The following is a 26,658-nucleotide window of genomic DNA, read 5'->3' as shown; positions in this document are numbered from 1 at the left end:
AGAAATGATGCAAATCTTCGCAATTCACACCGCAGCGGCAATATTGATCAGAAATAATATTAACTCTATACAGATCAGAATTTAAGAAGGAAGCAGAACATCGAAGTTGGTTAAGAATAATATTGAGTGGACTTCCAAACTCATATTGTTTCGGCATGTATTTATTAATATTGGGATTTTAAGTTTTTAGTTTCGTTTTAAATTTTCCTATGTGTCTACCATGTCTGCTCCACGAGTTGAAGTATCAATGTTATTCCATAGACTATAGTTGATGATGTCAAAGAGAGGCGAAAGATATCAAAGGGACTTTTAAACTCATAAATCGAAAATCAACTGACAACGCCATGGCTAAATAAGAAATAGACAAACAAAAGTACACAAAACACAACATAGTAAACTAAATATTGATCAACACGAACCCCACCAAAAACTGGGGGTGATCTCAGGTGCTCCGGAAGGGTGAGCAGATCCTGCTCCACATGTGGCACCTGTCGTGTTGCTCATGTTAGTACAAACCCGGTAATAAGTCTATTCGGTAGGTCACATTCGGGGAAAAAAGGACGGGATTGCAGTTACGACATTTGGAACATATCCGCTATCATATGTGAAAGGGATATTCCATAACGGTCAACCAACTCGTGATGGCGTCCATACAATTTACGAAGGGATGATTTCAACTTCACACTTGGAACTCTTGGTTTAATAGCTTCCTTGTGAGCAGCAACCCTCTATCAAGGACATCATGATAGGAAATACAAGCCCTGGAATATCGCACCAACTGGGAGATATATACTTCGTATGCAGGCTCTGCTGGAATGTTGCTACATAGAAATGGAAAGTTCACAATTGGGAAGCTGATATCATCTCTGTTGTCGTAAAGTTTTGTTTTCAACCTACTCTCATTGTCAATTTCTAGATGTAAGTCAAGATATGAGGCAGAATTAACTGTATCTGTTGCATCCTTAATCGCAAGTTCGATGGGATAGATGCATTCAACATAGTCACCAAATTTTGAATTATTTAGTGAGAGAACATCATCTGTATAGCTGAAAGTAAAGTTAAAGGATACTGCTAACTTCTTTTCTTTTTCCTAAGAAGGTCCTGTATGAATTCAGCCTCATAGGAATAAGAGAACAAGTCGGCAAGAAGAGGGGCACAGTTGGTACTCATGGTAAATGATTCATTAGTTAATGCGAGTCTATTATATCGTTACCATTGTGCAGTGGATAAACAATCATACTTTGAATTGTTGGTGGAATTAGATTACTCAAAATGATAAAGTATGCGATAGTGTACAGCCGATTTTGATCTTTGTTCCCTAATGCATCTACACTGCCGATAAGCAATCCCGATTTTGCTGTATTGATATTTGGAGTTACTTCCCATTTTTATAAAACTTTTCAATCTCATAATTGTTGTCGTAGTTTGGCATCTCCTTTTACATCTCTCTTGATATATATATATAAAAAAGCAGAATTAATACAAATAGCACTGATTGGTTAATTAGCGAAACTTGTGTTGTATCAGAGACATATAATTGTATTATACGTCTTTATACTATTAATTAAATCTGTTGCTAATTAACCTTTACCTTTATATGTTACCACGACATTAAATGATTTAAGTACTTATAAATTACTGACAAGTATTTGTTACAAACGGTGTAATGACATAACATTATAATGTTTCAATAGAAATTTTTTCTTATTAATCAGCTTAACCTCCAATTAAAGACAGATTATATGCTTTTTAAACACAATCGATATATTAACGGGTATATTTAAAGTTTTTCTGTAGAGGTACACTACGATCTAGTTTAAGGAATAATTAAATAGCAGGTTAAAATTCGGTTATACCTGATTTAATAAATCGTTTGTTCAGTTATAACTATACACATAGAACTGTTTGTTTGGAGCAAAGCATTGTTGACACAGAGAGCGAAAATTGGTGGATATTAACAATATGCGGAGGTGTTTCTCGTTTCAAAAAGTTTGCTAACTTTTAATGGACTCATACTGTGATACTGGTAACTTAGAAATATATTAAATATCAACATACAATCTGAAGATTATAAATGAACACATCGCTATTTTTAAAGGATCAATGGATATGTGATTTATTTCAAGATAACCGGACTGCAAAAAATTGACGAGTGTTTAACAAAAAGGAACACATTTATGATTGACCTGAGTCAAGGCCATTACCACAAATTAATAATTGCTGAAATAAAACAATGAGAAAGTTTGAATCGCTCTTTTCTATGATATTATGTAAAAATGGGATTTATTGAAAATTTGATGGAATATCATCATGGTGGACCCTGTGACTGGGTTCACAGTTGTTACATTTTGCACACTGATTCATGAAATAAAAGGTAAGTTTGAATAGAACAATTTAACCCTTTTACTTATTGTACATGACCAGGATGAACTTTAAAAAAAAATCATCACAAACTTTTAACTATATTTTTAAAAAAACATCGACTTTTACGTCAATACGTTGGATATCGCATGCGAAGTGAAGTAGGATTCTATGCCGCATGGAGCCCCCTGATATTTATCACGATTACTGGTCTGTTCTGCAATAGCATCACATATATCATGCATGATTGTGGTGGAATGGAGGCAAGCGACTGGGTTAGTCACCACACTGAACCACCATTTGTCATACGAATCCTTAATATATGTATATACATGTATTAATAAGATATTTTTGTTGTCAACATTAAAATAAGATAAGAACTTATCTAACGGTAAATGTATTTATACACAAAAATTTTGCCAGTTCAATACGGACAAATAATCACAGGTCTTTTTGTATCCGGATTATTATTGGGCAAATTTGTCTAAATTTACTACTAGGGGGTGTTTAACGACCTTGACTACCCATGAGGGTCTCGCACGGTCGGCTTGTCTAAATGATAAGTATCGCAAACTCTTATACATGTCGTACATGTCTTATGACATTCTTGGTTTTTTTTTATAATTGGTGGTGAGTGGATTAGATATTCCAGTGGCATAGCACCAGTATATCATTGTAAGCATGTGCTTACAAATAATTCTATTAAACATATTATTTTCCATTAGAATTTTACTACAATCGTTCAGCTTCTAGGGGTGGGCTGTCGCCCCCAGACCCCTGCTTACTTTTTTGTTCCAGTGGCGAAACTGAAGTATTCATTAAGTAATGGAAAAGAGGTGAAATTTCACGCTTAATATTTTAAAAATGCGATAAATATTATCATATAATGCGCTAATGCGATATTGTAAGCATACATTATTTAATATACACAAATCTATAGACACCTCTTAACTGTTTCCTTCAAAAAGCATAAGTAAATTTTCAAGGCCTTGATTACATGAATTTAACTTTAATTTTGTATGTTTGTAAGTTATTATCTAGGACAGTGTGATCTATTATATACTTATTTAGTGTGTGCTTTTGTGCAATAAACAATATTACACAAGAAATAATGGTCATTTCAAAAGAGGATTTAAATCTTACTATGTTCAAAGTAAACGGTCCAAAGATTTCTTTAATCGTATTCTTACATACTCAGCTTTTAAACTAGATATAAAAATATTATTTATAAAAAAAATGTAAGGTGCTAGTGTTGACATTTATTCATTTTCATTTATTATTTAAACAATTTATCGCCCTTAGCCATTCATAACTTTATATTTAGTTTTTACCATGAAAGGACATATTTGGCACTGAAAGTAATTTCATTACATAAATTATATTTAGATATATATATATATATATATAAACGCCTAAAAAGTGTACACAACAACACCAATAACAAAAAAAAAGGAACTATAAATGTAATTATTTTTAAATATTTCGGATAACAGATATCCTTCATCAGTAAATATGATTGTGATGTTGAATGAATCATATATCAGTCTACTTAGATTAAACTATAACAATCTTTAAATTTATACAATAAAAAAGTCAAACCGAACATCAGGTAAGACGCTTGCACAATTCTAAATATGTGTTAAACACGACATAGGTTATATGACTAATTACAACAGAGAGTTCAAATATATGCTTTAAATAAAAATAATAATGTGCGATATGAACTAGCACAATTCTAAACGTTTAACGATGACGACAGTTATGATGTTACAAGAACGATTGCGTCAATAAGAATTCCAAATAAACAGCACTGTACGATCTAAATTTGTAAATATTTCAAATTTGACAACGGTAGAGTAGTTACAACAGAGTCTGCGTATTTAAACATCGCAAACAAACGGCCGTTAAAATATGATAATAAATTTTGACTAAGGTTAACTAGTTGAACGTGGCAGGGTACTTTTACATCCCTCAAAAAATTAAGCAATTCAAATTGGTATATTCAACAGATTTATTTTAGAGATGAGTAAGGTAAAGAAATAGAAACAGAGACTGTAATAATAAGTAATATAACCCAAATGTGAAGCACTGCATGGAGTCGAACTACATCTTTTCATTTATCCCATTTGGTGCCAAAGTTGTTAATTTTCTTATCCAAAATCTTTCCCGAGTGAGTCTATCCTCCCTAGACCAAGCAGATTTGTGGTCAATGATTGTAATGGTCAGTCGATTGAGATCTGCCTTAGTGTGGCCAGGGGATCTCAAATGTCGACTAAGAGGGAGGTCTGGCTTGCATTGGTAGTCGCTACGATGACCGTTCATTCGTTTGTGAAACGGCTGTTCTGACTCGCCAACATACTGTTTACCACATTTACACTGTAGGAGATACACAACATTTTTAGTCTTGCAATTGACATTGCAAAATATGGTGTATTCTGTACCAGTGGAGTGACTGTTAAAAGTCTGGGTAACCAGCATTTGTTTGCAAGTCAGACATCGTTTGTTCCCGCAACCCTTGCAAGAGCCCACAGACGAAGAGCCTGCTTGAGAGGATAAATCAGCTCTCACAAGCAAGTCTTTTCGGCTTTTGGGCCTACGGAAAGCCAGTACAGGTGGCTCGGGAAAGATCTTGGATAGTTTAGGATGTTTTTCGATTTCTTTCCAATTTTCGCGGATTAGGTGAGATAAGTTGTCAAATTTTGGATGGTAAGTCAACACAAAAGGCACCCTCCTGTTGACCTTTTTGACTTTATATTGTAAAAGTTCATCTTGGCTGATGTTGTTAGCACGAGAAAAACCTTTATCAATGTCTTACATGTATCGTTACTCGTAACGATCCAGCGCCCTCGTGGGAAAAATCGTTGACTATTATTCAGACGTTTTATATATATATATATATACACATACCGTTTAAGAAGTTAGTAAAATTTTCAAACATTTTAAGACAGAAAGTTAAACAGTAAAATTCTAAACGACGGAAATGTTTATCAAATGATGTTGAATATACATTAGTTAGCCTTGCTAAATGATGCCTTTTGCATTTCTTTTGATTAAAAAAATCAGTTTGCACTTAAAGAAATGAACCGATATCTACACTTTATATTTTCCTGACTAAAGGAAACATTTAGTACAATCAACAGTAAAATTGGTACCATTTATTTTATTTATGCATCAACGGATATCACATTCTTACACATTTACGATGATGTTGTTAATAGAGCTCGTAAATTCAGAAGCCAGCCATATACACATGTTTATCCTTCGAATAAATTACATTACAGAAAAAGGCTTTACATGAAATACAGCTAATATTTTCGAAGGTCTATTTGAGTAAAAAAGAAAAGTCATGTTTGATAAGATTGTGTGAAAGTGTAGTCACGGTTGTGTCAACCGAAGCCAGTGAAACGATATTTTAATTGTTTGTGTAGTTTAGGTAGCTAATCCATTTAATACCGTTAGTAGGGACCTTATTGGCTTAAGCTGAGCTATGGTAAAATTGTATGCTATTTGACTCTTTGTGGAGCGCATAACATGAGCGTAGAAAAATTTATAATTTCATTATTAAGAACGACAAACCTCTACCACATTGTTGACTGCCATATGGGCTGGTACGAGCACAAAACGCCTTGCGAGTACCTTGAGTTTATTTCTAATCCTATAAAATTTGCTCATTATAAAACCTTTTATTAAGGTCTTGGTTATTTTCGTCAACCGCTGAATTACAGGTTTTTGACTTTTGACAGGCACAAACAGAATGTGGCGGGGTTTAAAATTTTTGCGAGCGCTCAATCCTCTCCCTGACCAGTATGAAAAAAATAAGAAGATGTCACACAGTGGTATGATTGCCAATGAGACAACTCTCCACTAGTGAACACATGCATAGAAGATAGCAATTATAGGTCACCGAACGGCCTTCAACAATGAGCAAAACCCATACCGCATTGCAAGCTACCTTATAAAAGGCTCTGAAATGACAAAATGTAATACAATTCAAACGAGAAAACAAACGGCCTGATTTATGATCAAAACGATAAACGAAAAACAAATATGCAAATTCGTTGTACGCTTGCATGCAGCATAGAATCAAGTATAACATGGCAATACCATTATATTTTTCATAAATAATAATAAAGGACTATATTAACAACAATACTTCACTATGCGGTATGGGTTTTGCTCATTGTTGAAGGCCGTACGGTGACCTATAGTTGTTAATTTTAGTGTAATTTGGTCTCTGGTGGAGAGTTGTTTTATTGGCAATCATACCACATCTTCTTATTTTTATATTCAAAAACTTGCATCCAAATACTAGCCATACCGTTTTAAAATCGCAACCGTTTTAAGATTATAACAGTAAATTTAAATTTAAAAGGATTAATATTCAAGGCAATGTAAACTACAATTCGTCGCTTCGTAAGCCGTTATGGAAATATTAAAGATTAAATATAAGGAAAAATAATTTAAAAAAAATTACTGAGGTGTTATCTTGTTAGAATGTGTTAAAAGAAAAGTAACCTTTTCAATACTAAATTTGAATATTTTGATAGGGTCTACATGTATTTGATTATACATAAGATTGGTCAAAATCCTTTCAGTGTTATGCTCTTCATACAATAGAACCGTAGCAACCATCCTTCCTATCGGTCATATATGAAACGTTGCAGGACTTTGAAAATATAGACGTCAAGATTTATAAACAAATAATTTAATTTTGGATGCAACACGTCTTCTGATTGGTTGAAAGCTTTTATCAAATTCAAATTCAAAATAACCTCAAAATGAGGGGGTTATACAGTGTGCACCTCATTTGGGATGTTAGTTCTTCATAGACAGAAGAAATATTACATTCATTCCTTAAATATTTTGTTTAATCCTGTCATTGGCCATTTACTATACAATTAAACCTAACTGTAAACGGTTTATAGCACAAATATTGGTGAATATTTCCCCTTGAGAAAAATAAGTTTCAATATTCTTACAAGGAAAATATTCAGATATACCCGTTAAATAATCTTATATTTTGAGACCGTACATTTTCACCGGGAAGGACCAATTAGGTTATGTATAGAAAACCACAATAATTGTTCAAAACAGATTTTTATGTGTCCTTGAATTGTCTTGTCTTGTCTTTTATATTTTTAAAAGATGGTTTATTTATTTGATTTTCAATATCAACAAACATTATATAGATGATGGAATATTTAGTCTAATATTTTGGGATTTGCTTCTACTGCAAATTTCTAAATAGCCCAGTTGAAATTGAGCCCTATTACTATACCTTATTCATAAAATTGTTAGCAACACCTTGATTGATAAAAAATGCATACGTTTGTCTTTTTTCCTATAATCTTTAAATTACTATTCCGGGAACAAATGTAACTATTGATTATGACAGTTGTTTCACAAGACAAGTGTTGTTGATTTTCATTTCTGTCAACTTCAGGTTGACAAGTGTGCTTTCAGTATAATAAGCACTGTGTTCACTTCCAATGAAATTATAGTCGTGTATAATATCTTGATATCAGTGACAGCTAATGGCTGTTCAATAAAGCATATACCACTCATTTCTTTTTCGTTCATATTTTTAAGAAATGTGACTATGGCATCTGAAGTCTAAATTTCCATTTGAACATAGTAAAGTTTACCTTTGGGAAAAATTCTGAGTTTTATTTCATTAATTAGTGACTTTATCTTTATCAAAAAGTATTCAATAAAAACGTTATAGCGTTTCCGACGAAAAGATGGACCTTTCAGAAGACTTTTGAGTTTTATTTCACTATAAACTTTGTCAAAAAGCTCACAAAGATGGACGTTTCAGAAGACTTTTGAGTTTTATTTCACTATTAACTTTATCAAAACGCTTTCAATGAATAACGTTGTAAACTCATATAAAGCAGGCGCGGATTCAGACGGGGGAACACTTAGCCCGCGCACCCCATTTAATAAGAAAACAATAAATGTAAACTACAGCCATTGTTTTGTCAGAATATGGTCCATTTACTCCTAATTCTCGGGGGCGTCCCCTAATATCAGATCCTAAATCCGCACCTGTAAAATTAGGTAATTCAAAAGCAGTCTACGGCACAAAATATCCATATCTTGAAGTTTATATTTCAAAGTCCTACAACGTTTCATATATATGATCCCTAGGAAGGGTGGTTGCTATGGTTCTTTTGCATGAAGAGAGTTTAACATACTCTCAATACATGACAGGAATTTATACTCATCAAATGTGTAAACCTAAACCTTTTCAGACAAGATGGAAATGTCACTCGATTTTATTAAGGAGTTTACGAGTTCATATTTTTATTATTTCACTCTGAAGATGTGTGATATCAGAAATGTATAAAACTTTAAAAGCAGCTACTGTTTCTAGATTAAATAGTAATAGTTGGTTTTACGGGATTAAACTGTAGAGGCCATTATAAAGTACGCTTTTATATATTATATCAGCCGATATAAAAATATTTAAGATTTAATCCCAAACAGTTCAGAGTATTGTTGTGTGATTAGAATGTGTGTATAGCAAGGTAATCAATTGTTAAAATAAATTCACTTTTTGAATAAAGATAACGTCATATACATACATTGTAACGTAATTTATGCGAAAAAGGCAGACGATACCAAAGGGCAATCAAAAAACATATCCGAAGTACCGTTAATCCCACTATTTTTTCACATTATGTTAAAGACGTCAGACAATTTCATTCTGTCGCCAGTTTAGGAACCAATTTACACTAATGTATAAATGCTATGTGCTTTTCGGTTAATAGACAAATAGTCTTGTTAACACATTTCAAACATTAAATAGAAATAGTTTCAACAAAGTTTCAACATAAAATAAAACGAAAACAAAGAAAAAAAAGCAATAAACAAATTATCACAAGATTAAGCAGAAGAGATTTTTTCTTAACACCCAGTGGCAAATATTTCATGAATGTTCATGGACGACATAGTGAATATAAAAAGATACTATTTACACTTTACATCCAATTTGAATAGAAACATCATGAATTATGTCACCCGTTTTGGAAGACTGCACTTTCAGCATCTTTATGAACCTTTCTGCTTCACTTCTGGTAGGTCTGTAGGTGGCCTCTAGCGAAACATAGTATGTAACCTTACTCATTATTTTCTTGTTGAGGTCAACATAACTAGCCTACCCGTATAATCTATTGACCTTCAGAACCCACCAATGTAATTTGCAGTGCGGTTGACATAAGCGTTAATATGTTTGAAATATTTGCCAATGGTCGTAATGAGGTTTTTAAAATAAAAAGGATATATTGAAAACGTATATCGCCTTTCTTTTATCAATTTTTGAGCAATTATTCAAATATCGCATCATAAGGAATGTCGATTCTAAAGCCCTTTTCTTTATATTAAACTGTTATTTATCTTATAATGTCATTTTCAAAATCTGGGTAGGTCCAAACTGAATCAGCACCAAATAATATCTAAAAGCCATGAAAGGACATCTCTTATATGTCAAAATACATTTTCAAAACTAACCCATGCAATTTGTTGCTCTTACCCTTTTGTTATTTTCTGAACATATAGTGTTTTTTTTAACATTTTCATTACTTGAGGTAAAATGTTCATGCACATTATCATGTGGTTTTAGATGCACAAACTATCTACGCTATAAATTATTTATTAAAGTTCTAAGTATTAAACTTGAAGCATGTTTGATAGTAGATATAGACATGCATAAGAGGAAATGTGTTAGTCTACTTACTGTCTGAAAAATACCATCCACAAACATGATTATAATACTTATTTCATTTTAATGACCTGTTAAAGGAGAGCTTGATACTATGACATTTCACAACTTCGGGTGCCTTTGTTTAATAGCAGTGAAAGTTTTGAATACTAGACGTCTTTTGAAGTGGATTTATGTATAATATTGAAAAATCATATAGGTCATGCCTTTCCAATTACCTTTACGTTATGTATTAATTTGATATTTAAGGTAAGTACTTCAAACGTTACAAGTTTACTTACAAAACAAAAACAGATATACTTAGAACGGTACGAAACCAAATGAGATAATAAACAAATGAATAGATTGATTCAAATTAATTTGGTTGTCCTGTAAAGCTAAGAATTCAGTGAGGATTGCAGACCTTTTGTGGTCCCTAAAAATTATGAATAGATTGATTAAAATTAATTTTGTTGTCTTTTAAAGATTTCAGTGATGATTGCAGACCTTTTGTGGTCTATAAAATATTATCCACAGATTGTCTAGACTCCGAGTGGTCTTGAGCTTGACAAATAGATATACTATGTTATAAATATTTATAAATTGTAAAAGAATAAACAATACAATTTGTTTGCGTCGGACACTATTTCGACATGGTGTAGTATTGAGGTATACCGTTATTCAAGTAAACGTGTCAATGAGCATATCTTAGGCCACACCAAATTGATTATTAGTTATTTGGATTTTCCCGCTCCTGTTTTGGAGAAATTGACTTTTCAATAAAAAAAAATAATTACCGCTTCCGCAAATTTTTGGGCCGCATGCCGCTCCAAATTTTGTTTCTTCTTGAAATTTTTTTTTCACATAGACGTTTTTCTTGTGCATATATTGCTCCGTTCGATTCAAACGCACGTGTGATAAATCGAATTGTAAATAAAAGATCAAAAATCGGGATGCCAACATGTAGTTGTGTCAACTCATTGCCGTGGACAAGTAGTTACTGAACACACAGTTATCCGAAATGCATCTTGTTTTATCTATGAAGACCTGTTCTAGGAGACGAATATTAAAAATCTGTCTTTAGATGACCACGATCACATCAATGTTCGTTAGAACCATCGTCATCCCGGATTATTGTTTCAACAGACATAGACCTGAATCTGAATAAGTACGTTGCAGGGCCAGGATATAGCATCAATTGCAACGCCAATGGAAGAGAGGCGCTGGAAAATTAGTCCAACGATGTGAGAGCAACCGAAGTTTTAAAGCTCTCAATTGTCTTGGTACACACGAGATTGTTTGGTAGTCTATTCCAATAAAAATTGTTTTTACAAAGAATGACTGTTTATATTGTTCAGATTTGCTATGTGGAATTTTGAAACACCGGCTGCTGTTTTGTACAAGTTTATCTACAATGTTTGTTATTTTATAGACCTATCTATCTTGGATGAAATTAATATTAAATTCCCGTGAATTTTAAAAAAAATCACAGATTTATCTTATTTTGATGAAACCATATCTCCTTGTTCGTCTATTGGCATACAAGCAGAAATTTAAGAGTTCCAACGTTCGAGACCAAAGTGGTGGTATTGTGATAGGCATGCTCATAACAATTAGGGATGTGTAATTGGTTCAATCTCTTCTAGTCAAGCTAAACAGTTTAAAATGCATTGCAGCTTTTAGGAGCAAAAGGAAAGAGTATTTTGCTGTCAGAATAATGCATGTGAATGTTGTGATATGTATTTTAAAGGAATATTTTAATACATTGTGATCTACATGCATAGCAATATAAATATCTTACTCATGATGTTGAAATATTCACCTCACTCATTATGTTGATCCTTTGTATGGATAAATTATAGTTATAAACAATCATTACCATATAAAGATATAATGAAAACAACTATATCAAAAAATATTTAATATTTTGCAGGGGCATTTTTTTTTTGATACATACACATATTTAAATTTTATTCAACATATGTCATTTACCAAACTAACATAATTCCTCTTGTTAAAATGCATCTGCAATTTTAATGAAAATTCACGCAGACAAAGCTTATTTGACGAAAATAATCAAAATTAACTAAACCCCAGCGAGACAAGAAAGTTGGATATGGTTCATGCGCCAATCCATCAAATTATATGCATTAGAGCATGTTTTTTCCTCCTTTTTCTATGAATTAACCCAGTTTTAACATGTACATAAATTCAAAATCGCACAATTCAAAAAAAATTATATATCGCTCGCTTCACTTGTAGAGCACCCGCCTCATAAAAACTCATTTTCAAGTAAAAAATACAACAAAAAAAATTTCGCTCGCTCGCCCCATATTTTTTGGAGCTTTTGTCCGAAGAACTATAAATCAAATTGGTGTGGCCTTATCTGTATTGAGCCATCTTAATTTTTCAACTGTTTGTATATCTACTATATACTATATGTTATTCGGCATCTTTAAAAGGGATATATGCTCATATCATAGTGTTTCATATCTTGAACTGTCAGGTGAAGGGGGTATAGGCCACTGTCAGGTAATATGATCCCATATTGCCATAAAGCCCGAATAACAATTATATAATACTGGAATGTCCTAATTTAACACTGATTACTACTCTAATCCTCATTTTTGTTCACTGGGCTCATATACCCTCTCCAATTGTTTGTTTGTTTGTTCTCATTGGTAATCATACCATATCTTCATATTTTTTCATTATTTGTCTTTCTGTCGTCTTTCGTTTTTGACATGGCGTTGTCATGCAGTTTCTCTCGATTTGTTAGCCTGGCATCCTGACCCAATCTGATACTTCGTCGATAGGTCTACTGTCAAGCAGTTGGCCAGGATCCCAGGCTATCGATTTGTGAGATTTTAATGTCCCTTTGGTATCTTCAGCTTTATTCATAAATAAGTCTATTAAATCAGAAAAAAATATTACAGCAAAGACAACACCTAAATGTGTCTTTTCTGTAAATATCATTGACACAAGAACTGAATTTGAATTTTTTTTCTGCAACTAGTAATACTCTTCAGTTACTCTTTCTATTACACAGCAGATCATCAGCTTGCTGGTCGAATGTTGTATGTTGTATCTAGTGCGTACCAGTGATTAACCTCCCCCAACCCAACCCAACCCAAAACACACATACAATTTCATTTTTGTTAGAACTGTATTATTTCGCTGTTGAATGAAACGTTAAACATTTTAGTCAGAGTAAATGTAAACGGTGTCAGATAATTTGGATCGCACATCATCATGATTTTTGCAATGAACACTGAATCTAACTGATCTTTTTGAAAAATTAATTTTCAACTTGAATAACAATTCTACGAGTATCAAACTACGCGTCTTGAGATTGATTTGAGTTTTCGTTTGAAATGTCTTAATTACTTCATTTAAACTTCGACTTACAAAAATTTACATTTTGAACTAATACGTATATGTCCTTTTCGATGACTGGTTTCCTCAGTGTTATTTTACGCTATATTCCTATAGTAAAAAAGCAGTAGACATGCATATTAATTGGAATCGGAAGTTCACAAGTTAGTGACAACTTTTAACCCAACATATTATATACTTTTGATTTTTATGCCCCGCTGTAAGCCACGGGGGAATTAGGTGTTATCCTTGACTGTCCTTCCGTCCGTCGAATTTTCGTTTCCGCACTCTAACTTAAGTTTGCCTCTTACAAATTTTACGAAACTCATACACAATGCTATAAGAACCGCAAAACGCAGACAGAGATCGAATTAGGGCAGTGAGTCATTTACCGTTCTAGAGTTATGTCCATTTTTAACCTAATAAATTGCAAAGCTTGAGCGGGGTCATTCGTGTCCTTAGAAACATTCTTCTTTTTTTTTAACAGTTAAGCAATGTCAAAGTTGCAAATAAACTGTAAGTATTTAATACGGTTAGTCTGTGCAATCTCATACATTGTCTCTTTTTTTCAAAACCCTGATGAACAACTTGAAATAAGAAAACGACAAGTTTAAATTTAATTATCTGAAATTAAACAACTTAATTCCAATCAGAAATCATACCTTAAATAAAATCGGAGCTTTACAATAGAAATACTGAGTGCTTTTTGAATAAACAGTTAAACAAACAATTGAAAATACAAGAGCATTTAAAAAGTATACTTCTCCTTAGAATTACCTATTTTCTTCTGGATCCGCAAAAAAATATTTCAACACAGCGAAAAAGAATTATAACCATAAAAATAGTCTATCACGTTTCTTGTGTTTATGAGCGGCAACTCTGCGATGCGACGTTTTAAAATATATGAGTGTGTTCAATTCATACAGAATTATTGTTTTATTGGCAAAAACGACGAATCACCTGATTTAGTCAGATGTTTTTTCAGTTATATTAAAGCATGTAAGTATTATATCGATATTGCTTCAAGGGTTAAATCAACCCCGAAAATTAATAATTCAGTATTAGCTCCGCCCACATGTTTAATCACACCACTTTTATATATTATTCTGATTGTTATTGTAATCAAAAAGCTTCCTTGGTGTACTACAGTAAATGTTTAGAAAATAGAAAAATAGCAAATTCTATATATTTTGAAAAAAGTTGTTTACATTCTATATCGTGAATATGAAGCATTAATAGAAATATGAAACAATGAATAAGTATCCCATAATACATAATATTAGTTATTGAAATGTATTTTTACTATTAGTTTTCTAGTTTGAATTGTTTTACATTTGTCATTTCGGGGCCTTTTATAGCTTACGTTCCGGTATTGCTTTTGCTCATTGTAGAAAGCCATACGGTGACCTGTAGTTGCTAACCTCAGTCTACGTCATTTGGTCTCTGGTGGATGGTTTTTCTCATTGGCAAACATACATCTTCTTATTTTTATATTGAGTATAACAAATTTACCATTAAACATTTTTTTTTATTAAAATAAAATATACAATCATAAACATAACAATAAATTAATTATCATAACAAAGAAAATAAACCAGATAGTCAGGATAAATTTTTATTTGAAATAAACAATTTATAAAAAAAATTATTTCCGTAACTTTGAAATTTTTTTATTTTAATTTTTTTTACTCAATATACTTTTAAAATCGACACATACATAATGCGAAAGAGTTCTACCTTTATGACGTTCCGTCGCATTACGTTTGCGCGAACAGTTTACCACCATTTTGCGACATAACGCATTACGCGGGAAATTTACTTATTGGAAAACAAACAAACAAATAACAAATGTCTTACACACAAATAATTAAAAAATCGTCAACTGAAATAGAAATGTGGTTAACGCACGACAAGGATTCGGGATTGCAATTTCTTCACGGGAGAAATTTAAGGACAGTTTTATAGATGAAATAATGCCAGATGCTACTGATAACGAAATCCGCAAACTATTTGCCACTTTTAAAAATTATATCATCAGTGAGTCTATAATTCCGCCAATATTATAATGTGGACGGCTGTTCCAAATAAAAGCACAAAACGTAAAAACAACGAACAGACAGAGTCTTTTCACAGCAAAGACTGACTTATAGAGTGTTCCTGTCGAGATTACATACTGTGTTTTATTTCAGAATAGGGTTTATTATACTTAGAATGTTCCCTTTGACGTCATCTCAGAATAAAGTGATTAATACCTTCACAGGATAAACGATGAGTCTCATAAACTTATATTTATATATTTCATAATATTATGATTTAAAAAAATATAGCATGGTAAGATATTTCATTACCGGGAAGTAGTAGAAAATAATTTAATAAATTAGAATCAAGGGTTTTAATTTCTACGTCAATGTTACTGACAAAAGTACACATATACTAAAACACAAGTCTTAGCAAATGTCGTCACAGCAATACTTTTTTTAATTATTGAAATAATGCACTATTATACCCGTATGGGGTTGATTGCATACATGTAAACAAAATAACACATTACATAATACATCACAAAAATAATAAACAAAAAAAAAACAAAAAAAACCTGAATTCATATATGTACATATCATATATATAGTATAATCATTTATTTTTATAAAATTTTCTGGGATATCACTGTATTGTATATAAATGTTTGTAAATAGATGCATATTCCTTTACATAATTTGCACTTTCTCTATACCTATTTATCTGCAATGGTTACGAGAATAAGGATATTGGGCAAATGTAGTTTTTATAATCCTTTAAGTACTAGTAAATTGAAAAGTTAGCTCGATGAAAAGATATAACAATAAAAAAATTCAAATGAAATGCAATTTAAATCAGATAAAATAATAATAATAATAATAATAATAATAATAATAATAATAATAATAATAATAATAAAGATGATGATGAAAAAAACTATAAAAAAAAACTAACGAAAGCCAAATTCATCCTTGGGCATTCATAAATCCATCCCAAATTTCAGGATGAGGTGGTTTTCCATTGTGTGCAAAGAGATGACACATAACCTTATGCGAATCAAAAAAGAGGAAAAATACACGTTTAGAATCTACAATGGTCACAATAAATCATAATATATATGAAACTAATTCATTTGTGTGTCAGATAGTACAGTTAAGTGGAAATGATTTTGTCCCTTGAAATGTCCAGATTATTGTTTAAAAAAAGGTTTTTGTTAATTTTTCAAAATTGACAGTAAAAGATCAGGCAACGCGTAATTTGGATCGTGAAAGATCAGTCACTGCGTTATTTGTTCTTCTATGGTCTTTCGCAGAGGGAATACAGACAACAAACATATACATGTAAAAAGTCTAGCGATTGCATCGTTCATGGGACTTATTGATAATTCGGTTCAATACTTTTCAAAACTTTTCATTTATATATATATATATATATATATTATATAAACTCAGAAATAGACCTGTTTTCACTTAGAGGCAGTAAAAACAAGACAAAAAAACCTAACTTGTTGCAAAAATAATCTATCTTTGTATGACTAATGCTACATGCGCGAAGTAAGAGTGGATCTTCTCTGGAGATATATTGAATGTAAACGCTACTTCTTTATTTTAAGTAAGGGTTATTACGCTAATGGAAACCTACCTTATTATCATTTATTAGGAGTTTCGTTCGTACATCACTGTTTACATCATAGTACCCAACAAGGTGGTGAAAATACCAACGTACGTACATCGAGTGTGTTTGGATCAATTTTCCAAGTTGGTCTGTAATTGTACCAATATTGTTCTATTTCCTATCGTAACAAGTCTGGTTCCCTTGCCTGGTGATGCCTGCAATAGCAAAAGACATGGTATGGCCTCCCTTAGTTTGGAAATAATTAGTGGCTATAAGGTTTTTTTTTCCATCTTAGTTTGTATCTTCAAAATGTGTCTTTAATATAAAGTGATAGTCAATTCCTCTATGCTAAGCACGAATCACTAGTATCAAAATTATATGTCCGGATATAGTGATCCTGCGAACTGTTAACATTTCTTTAGCTCGAACTTAAATAATTCAGCTCGGCGTATATGATACAATAAAGAGATAACTCTCTTCTAATCGCATCATTCATTGTTTCCATTCCAGCTATTTAGACGAAATTGCATAGTATTGAAACGTTTAAACACAACAAATTTAAACCAGGAATTATTTCTGGATATATTCTATGTATTTTACCTTTTTTTTCCAAGCAATGTGACGGTCATTTCGAAATGTCCACAAACGGATAAAATTGACACGGGGATCAATTCGAAAAGGCATATAATACCTAAGTTATAATTTTCGTAAAAAGGGCACAAACAGATGATTCTTCAATTTTGTGATTTTTTTTCCTTAAAAGCTTAGTTTTTACCACAACTTGGACATCTCTAATCAAAATAAAATAGCATAAGACACTTCATTTAATTTATTAAAGTTATGGTAATGGATTCAATTTTCTAGCGTAAGAAGTTTAACAGATATTTAAACGTATGGTGCGATGAGATTTTTACAAACATCTACTGCTTTTATATTATTAAATCTTAATTATAAGATAGATTTAAATTCTTTCAAGAGGGTTTTTTAACAATGACATCGCTTACAGGAATTGGTTAACCAGACCATAAATTTTAATTAATTGAACAATCACAATAAAATGAAGATTAAATTATGCTTGTAAAAAGTTGAACTATTTACAGTATTGTTGTTTATATATATAATACTGAGACACATTTCCATTGATTAGATGAGTAGACTAGGTTCAAAATCAACGACTTTATTTCAGCAAATGGGAACGCGGGTTAAGTGTTCTTTTTCTACTATGGTTTCGTGTTCCTTGATATTTATTTTTTTTGTTAAAGTACGGACTTGTCTGTCTAATTTTAGCATTCTTGACTACTATTTTGTTTATTTTTTTTTTCATCTTCAAACTTTTTGTTAACTTAAGATATGCTGTATAATCTGTCAGGGTGTTTACCATTACAGGTGATCTGGTTTGCTTCGGCCATAACATTAATCGACGTTCATGTGTAAGAAAATATTAAGAATTACCGCTAATGAAAAAAACAACAACAAAAAAAGCCCAATAAAAACAACACTACCCTAAAAAAAAACCTAGAAAATTCTCCGAAAAATATTTTTTCAGAAAGAAATAAGCAAAGATACTTGCAAAGAGAGGCGAAAGACACCAAAGGGACATTCAAACTTACAACTCGAAAACAAACTGACAACGCCATGACCAAAAAGGAAATAGACAAACAAACAACAGTACACAAAACACAACATGGAAAGCAAAAGACTGAGCAACACGAACCCCACCAAAAGCTGGGGGTGATCTCGGGTGCTCCGGAAGGTTAGCAGATCCTGCTCCACATGTGACACCCGTCGTGTTGCTCATGTTAATACAAATCCGGTGATAAGTCTAACTCGGTAGGTCACATTCGGGGAAAAGGGGACGGGATTGTAGTTACAACAATTGGAACATATCCGTTGTCATCTGTGAAACGGATATTCCATAACAGTCAACCAACTCGTGTTTCCAGGCGTCCGTAAAATTTACGAAGGGACAATTTCAACTTAACCTCTTGGAGCTCTTGGTTTAATAGCTTCCTTGTGAGCAGCAACCCTCTATCAAGAAAATCATGATAGGAAATACAAGCCCTGGAATATCGTATCAACTGAGAGATATATACTCCGTATGCAGGTGCTGCTGGAATGTGGTTGCATAGAAATAGGAAGTTCACAATTGGGAAGCTGAAATCATCTCTTTTGTCGTATAGTTTTGTTTTCAACCGACCATCATTGTTAATTTCTAGATGAAAGTCAAGATATGACGCCGACTTAACTTTTGCAAGTAGTAGACTAAAAAAATATCCATAACTAATGCATAATGGTAACTGTGCCTCTTTGTAAACACAATTATGTTATATATGATTTAGTACATGTAACTTTAATTTAAGTGTATAACCTTTGCTATTTAGATTCGTTAATGTCACGAAGAGATATAGATATTTAAAGGCCCCTTTAAATCCAGTTCATGGATTTTAAACTGATTATCTTTTCAGTATTAATCGCTTAGTATTTAGACCGATAAGTAAGCCACGAATAAGAACTTATAAACTACTATATCTATAAAGAATTGATAAAAAAGAAGACTAATACTGTTGAGAACTGTATGTTGATCTATAAATGTCTTTGGTTAGTTTCGACATTGGTGTTGCTGTGTCATTGAGGTATACCATACATTTCCTCTTATTTATAAGACTCAATTTTAATATCGAACATATTTTGATTAACGTTTCTTCTAAGAACATTATTTCTATTTGCAGGTTCCAATAGTACGGTAACGGCAAATTACACTGAAACATACCCCAAAATAGTCATAACTATATGTATAGCATTATTTGGTGTAATTCTTGCAGTCATTATAGCAAAGGTAGCAAATGTCTGTCACGATAGAGCCGTTATTGAGGACGACGCCAGCGACATTAGTGATAACACTAGAAATATCATAAGAGCTAGACTGTCGCTTATAGCATTACAAAGGAAGGCACGAAGTGTAGGCGTAGGCCAGAGGTTTTTCCGACTGTGGTCCAGAAAAGCAAATGACACATTAACAGGAAATGAAAGTGACAAGACTTCAAGTACTGTTATTACAGTAGAAGAAGCGAAATCAAAGATTAAAGAAAAGGATAAAAATGCATTGTCTAATAAATTGACTGTCCTCCTATCAAACAAAATCAAACAAGGGCCTGAGGACGAATTAAAAACGAAGACTGGAAATATACAATCAAGTGAAAATAGTAAAGAAAAAGCATCAACTTCTACTACAAACAATAGTTCTCCTTCTTCAAAACTAAAACACAAATTACCTACAACCAGACCGCCGTCTGGTAAGAAACAAGAAAATTTTATAGGACCAAATGTTTCTAGATCGAATTCTATAACTGACTCTAGACCCGATTCTAGAGCGGACTTGGTAACTAAAGTTTCTCCTGGAAGACCACGCGATGTTACGTCAGCAACAGGCGTTTCTATTAGTGTTTCTATAAATGGAAATAATGGCAATAATAAGACAAAGAAAAGTGTTACATTTCAAGACCTTGTAGAAGTTAACGGGAACAATTCTTCTAGTACGAAGGCTGCAGATGTTAGTAGTTCAAATAAATCTAATTTGAAGAAGACATGAAATTGACAAAATTTCTTTTCATTTAATCTAAGTAGTGGATGGCCCTTACAAAGTATTATGCTATTAAAGATGCGACAGTCAATGCAGGGTGACATCTTTGGTTTGCTGAAAGAGATATTGTACAAGTTCATTGTAATTGCTATTATTTTTTAGTATTCCAGTGCATTGAACTTTCTGCAACTGCAGTATATGAGTATCAGAAACGTTAGTTTAAACTTCGCTCAAGTAAACATTAGACTTAATCAAAAGTGCTTTATGATTAATGTTGTACAGGTGTGTTTGCTCGACAGTTTCCTTTCAAAACAGATTTTTGTGCAAATACCTTTCGGTAATTAATGCAATTTCAATGATACTACAATATTTATCACATATCAAAAGAATCTAAAGAAAAGTATATAATAGTAGATGTCTGAGTCACAGATTTTTAACCACGACAATGAATAGTTTAACTTCAATATGTTTCCTTTTTTTGTAAATTTATAATTATACATTTGATAAAACCAGGTTTCTTGTTCTAAAATCCTCATGTCCGTTTATCCGTCACTTTTTGTAGATTCAAATCCTTTGAAACTTTACTTAAAAGTAATAGGCAAAAACAGCATAGGTTAAGACAATTTGGCATTTGCTATTAAAGAGTATTTCTAACTGGTTAAACAAAACGGTAGGGTCTTTGAGACAAATGATTTACTTTTGTTTATTTATTTTATTTGTATATATAAGGAAAATGCATTTTTTTATATCCATTTTTATTACAATTTTATGAAAGATACAAAGATACTAGATACTTTGTATGAACGCATTGTTAGCATCATTTCTTTAAAGAAATTACCAATACCTAAATTATTTAAAACCCATGAAAAGCAAATCGTAAATGACATTCAAAATATTGTCTTAGATATTTGATATTATAAAAGGAAACTTCATTTTATTTTCAATATGTGATTACTGATGCCAAAAGCAAGTCATATAACCAAATAATATCAGCAACATAATTTACTATATAAATATTTCTTTATTTGCTGCTGATGATTTTTTTTCAAGACTGGTTGCAGGACATTAATCGAAATACTACTATAGAAATACGGGTACCTAATTACTAGTAACTGGATTTTTATATTAAATATAGAGTGCCGTTTTAGGCATGAAAAAGAATCAACAATCGAAATCACAGAAAATAGACATTAAATAGGACTATATAAACTTATGAAACACAATCCAAAATAGACTTGCGTATATTATATTTTCTATACGAAACTAAACATCTATTCTTACACGAAGCACATTTTCTGCCCCTTTCCAGTGACTGCCAAAATTTCCCTCTCTTCATCTCGGTCGGTCCTTTTGCAAAACCTATTGTACAACATTTTTGATAATTTGTCCTGAAAAATATGCATGACATATATTAGTCACTGGAAGTTAGGCAAGCAACGATCAATCAATCAATCTTATATGAGCGAAACACAACTCAATGATTCTGTCAATGTCCAAATTTTTCCCGAATGGTTAGTTTTATAAAGAAGATCATTGGCTACAAAAAGTAACATTACAAATCAATGAATTTGAAATATTTGTTTATTGTGATAAAATGGACATATGCATAGAAATTTTTCAATATTGTTTTGCCTTTCATAAGTTCTTTTATTACAGTTTATGCAAAACTGAACTTAAACAAATAGCAGTATTTTGTTGGTTTTATATTTTTTTTTATGGCAGTTGATATGCCTGACCAAATCTGTGATACCCATTTAATATTTATTTTTGTTATATGTATTATATTGCACTGTATTGATTTTTAATATGTTATTGTCTTTCATATTTGCTTGTAGTTGTCATGAAAGTAATCCTACGTTTAAAATACAATGTCTGAGCAGTATCAAGATATGCATTTTTCTCGCCTAATAAAGGGAAAACATTTAAGGAACAAATAAAAATAAAATGTACGATTTTTGCTGATGCCGATGACCTTTTTTGCATTCTGAATTAACCTTCACTAGAAAGATGTAGCATCGAAAGGGAGATAAATACAAAATGAGCTATTATGCCAGTTGTCGTAATACAACAAGATTAGAACAAATTCATCTAAACTAATACTTTACACCAGTACTAGTAAAAGGCCTTTTCAGGTTGTCTTCCAATATCTGAAACAGGCTTTCAATAGAGCCGAAAATAGTCAAGGGACTGTGCTTTACGAGAAAAAAACCTTATAGACCGTTGAAAATAACAGATTCTGTTTCACAATTATTTAAATATGCTCAAATGTTAACAACAAATACACAACCTTTCAAAAACAAAAACAGACGTGAACACGACATATTTAAGGTTAGAAACAAGAAAGAGATATCACGTGCTCTGAAATTATACTTAAAGATTGGATTTATTTCTTTCTTCTCTCACAAGAAATTGAAATTTTATCTCCGTTAATTATCATGTTTCATATCTTCAGCCCGATCCGACGCGATGCATTTAAGACCATCAGCATATACTTTTATTTAGGTACTTTCTGATCATATAACTGTTCAACTGTTTCGGTTTTTATACATCCTTGGCTTTCAAATATTCAGCTTTGAGCGTTCCTGATGAAGGTAAATCCAGAAAAGCGCTTCGGACGTATCAAATTTATGTAGTGTTGTTTTCATTTTTTACAGCACTGGGTCGATACCTCTGCTGGAAGACTATCAGTCCCCGAGGGTATCATCACTAGGAGTCAGTACTTCGGTACTGACATGATTTATAACAATTCTTTCTAAAATTGTCCTTTTATAAATTTTGAAATTATAAAGAAACTAAGGCTTCAACTCCCTCAGTCAAAGTAAACATTTTATGGATTTGTCTTTTTAGGTACTATTTGACCATATAGTTCTTCATCTGTTTCGGTTTTTATACATCCTTGGCTTTCAAATATTCGTCTTTGAGCGTTCCTGGTGAAGATAAATTCAGAAAAGCGCTTCGGACACATGAAATTTATAAAGTGTTGTTTTCGTTTTTAACAGCACTGGGACAGGTTATATTTGTCCGAGAATGAAAGTGACATAATGTCCTTGCTGTCGACCAGGTCACTTACCACGTCAAAATTCGACTCAGATTGGCTGTTGTGTACAACGCAGAGTATACATATCCATACGACAATTACATACTATTGTCCTAAATATACATGTAACATTTGCACAGAACGTTAAACCTATATCTGCCATCAATAAATGTTATTAAGTTAAACGATTTTTTCACATCTGTATTTACGAAAACTTACCTAAAAATAGGTTAGCAAAATATCATGTTGATATTTTTCAGGATTTAAGTAAGTTTGTTTTTATATTCTTTGTTAAATTCAAATAACACTTTATTAATTCCTTGCGTTCGAAGGGCTTTTCTGGATTGAAAATTCATAAGGAATGCTGAATCGTTTGAAAGCCACGGATGTGTAAGACCAAAACTCAAAAAACTATATGACAAAAAGGAACCTGAAAATAACCAAATCAATCTTAGGTTAACTTTGTCTGAGGTAGATGATGGAACCTTAATTCGTTTTTTTGTTAAAAGATGAAATAATTTGCTGTGTCGTGGAAACGCTATACCCATTTTTATGAATATTTGGATGTAACCATATCTTGACACCAGCTTAAGACTGAACAAAATTAGCAAATATCATTACTAATGAATGTTTTGTCTTAAGACAATACTACTTGAATGTTCCTTACAATACCTAAATTTTTAATTTGGATTTGCGTATCTAATGGTTTGGGATATTTGTATCTGCATGCAATGATTGATGTTGCAAAAGCAAATAAATAATTAAATTCTCATCAAGGCTTAATTAAGTTAGAGAAGTCCGTTGAATTACAATTGAATAACATAAAAGACATTGATACTTTCTTTGACAACGTAATCTTTATCCCATCTTTTCTTCAGACATCAGCATAACCATAAGGGATTATGTAATTTATATAACCTGCAACAAGGACGTTCAAATGCAGAAAATCGGAATCAACATTGTCAAACTTATAATTTGGTACGCCTGACGCACGTTTCGTCTACTTTTGACTCATCAATCAGTGGCGTTTGAATTAAATCAGGTGAAAGGTCAAATAAAATACGAAGTTGAAAAGCATTAAAAACTGAAAATTTCTAGTCATTCAATATTTCATAAGCAGCAAATTTACAGAAAATGAACATATCACTGATATTTCATGGCAACACAAAAGTGATGACCACTGGACTTGTGATACTCTCGGTGATGCCCTTGTGATACGAAACAACTACCAGTTGTGCCATGGACTCATTGGTTGTAAAATTTATCATAGATACAAGGCTTATGATTTAAAACAGCTAAAAGACCGCATTAACAACAATCAGACATACGAACTTACCCCACCTGAAAAATGTAAAATAGAAAAAATACCAAACTCCAAGGAAAATTCAAAACGGAAAGTCCCTTATCAAATGGCAAAATCAATAGCTCAAACACATCAAACGAACGGAAAACAACTGTCATATTGCTGACTTGGTACAGGCATTTCCTTATGTAGAAAATGGTGGATTAAGCCTGGTTTTAAAGCTACCTAAACATCTCACTTGTATGACAGTCGCATAAAATTTCATTATATTGACAACAATGTGTGAACAAAACAAACAGACATAATAGGTAAAAATGTCAAAATATAGGGGTACAGCAGTCTACATTGTGTTAGAATCTTAATCACTATAAAAACAAACAAATATGTCAACAAAGAAAAAACAAAATGGCATCTAGACAAAGCATATAAGCAAAGATGAAAGACAAAAATACAAAAAAAATGACCATAGTACAATAACACAATGGCGGGATGTATAAGTACCGAGCCACGCCAAAAGGGTATTACAAAAAATGGACTAAACAGGCAAATAATTTACAAAGACAAATAAAAGAACCATATAACATGTATGTAAGATGATAAACAACGTCAGTACTTAGAATCTATACTTCATCATGTATTATTTGTGAAGTTGATACGGAATATTTATCAACAAGGTCTTGGTATGTTCCGATGAACTTTTTTAATAAAAAGGACGAGACGTTCTTTGACATAACCCTAGTTCATCAACTTTTTGCTGAGAAACTGGTGACGTTTTATAAAGTCTGAGTAGCAGCTGCAAGCTCTTGAATACCGAATGAGTTGGGAAATGTATATCCCATATGCAGGTGAAGTTGGTAAACTCCTATTAAGGTCGGGGAAATTGGTAATTTCAAAATAAAAATTGTCTTGTTTGTCATGGATCCTGGTATTAAGATGACCGCTTATGTCAAATTCGAGGTATAAGTCTAAAAATGAGGCGGAGGAAGCCGTGTCTGTTGTTTCTTTAATTTCTAGTTCTGGAGGATATATAAATGAACTGGATTCAACACGACACGACATGTTGACAACACTTGCGGCATATGTCTTTGGGATAAATTAAAGATTAGTTTAGCATAATGCAGAGGTGCAAGCACTTAGTCGGCTATATATCATTAGTAACTTGTTAAATTCATCCGTAACTCAATGATACCGAAGTTAGATGTTGAAAGCTTAACTTTATCATCATATGTCTTACGTTATAAATGTTATCCAAAAGAACTTAATGGACTTCAAAATAAATCTTTAGACTCTGATATCCACATTACCATAGTCTATGCTATTGTAACTTTTAAATCATAAAACCTAACTTCAACCATGGCAGTTTAAGCATATTTCGATTAAGACACCAGATGACAGCTAGTCCTTTCCATTGTACATGCACCAACTGTCCTGGTAGCTCTTCACAATAACACGTTATCTCATTGTACTACCAACTGAAGAATAAGTCTGCATAGACGTCTTTGACTATCTATGGAAAATCCCATACAATTCCTGATGATCATAACCCGGTTTCCTTTTCCTATAACCTCTAACAATTTATACGTTGTTTTTTTGCCATCCACTATGACTAGGCAGTTAACTTTCAATTTTATTATCATATTAATACATTATGTCTGTTTGGGTTGCAC

General features: G+C 32.2%; 1 protein-coding gene across 1 annotated transcript; it reads left to right on the top strand.

Moving 5' to 3' along the window:
* Positions 1–1,810: 1,810 nt before the first annotated feature.
* On the top strand, positions 1,811–22,533 carry LOC127701687 (uncharacterized). Its single transcript, XM_052205686.1, has 2 exons — positions 1,811–2,374; positions 19,801–22,533. Exons 1-2 carry the CDS (start codon positions 2,311–2,313, stop codon positions 20,658–20,660), a joined length of 924 nt encoding a protein of 307 aa, XP_052061646.1. The 5' UTR covers positions 1,811–2,310; the 3' UTR covers positions 20,661–22,533.
* Positions 22,534–26,658: the final 4,125 nt, after the last annotated feature.

Source organism: Mytilus californianus, unplaced genomic scaffold (assembly GCF_021869535.1).
Source record: "Mytilus californianus isolate M0D057914Y unplaced genomic scaffold, xbMytCali1.0.p SCAF_5, whole genome shotgun sequence".
Classification (NCBI taxonomy): domain Eukaryota; kingdom Metazoa; phylum Mollusca; class Bivalvia; order Mytilida; family Mytilidae; genus Mytilus; species Mytilus californianus.
This window is presented reverse-complemented; position numbering and strand designations above follow the sequence as displayed.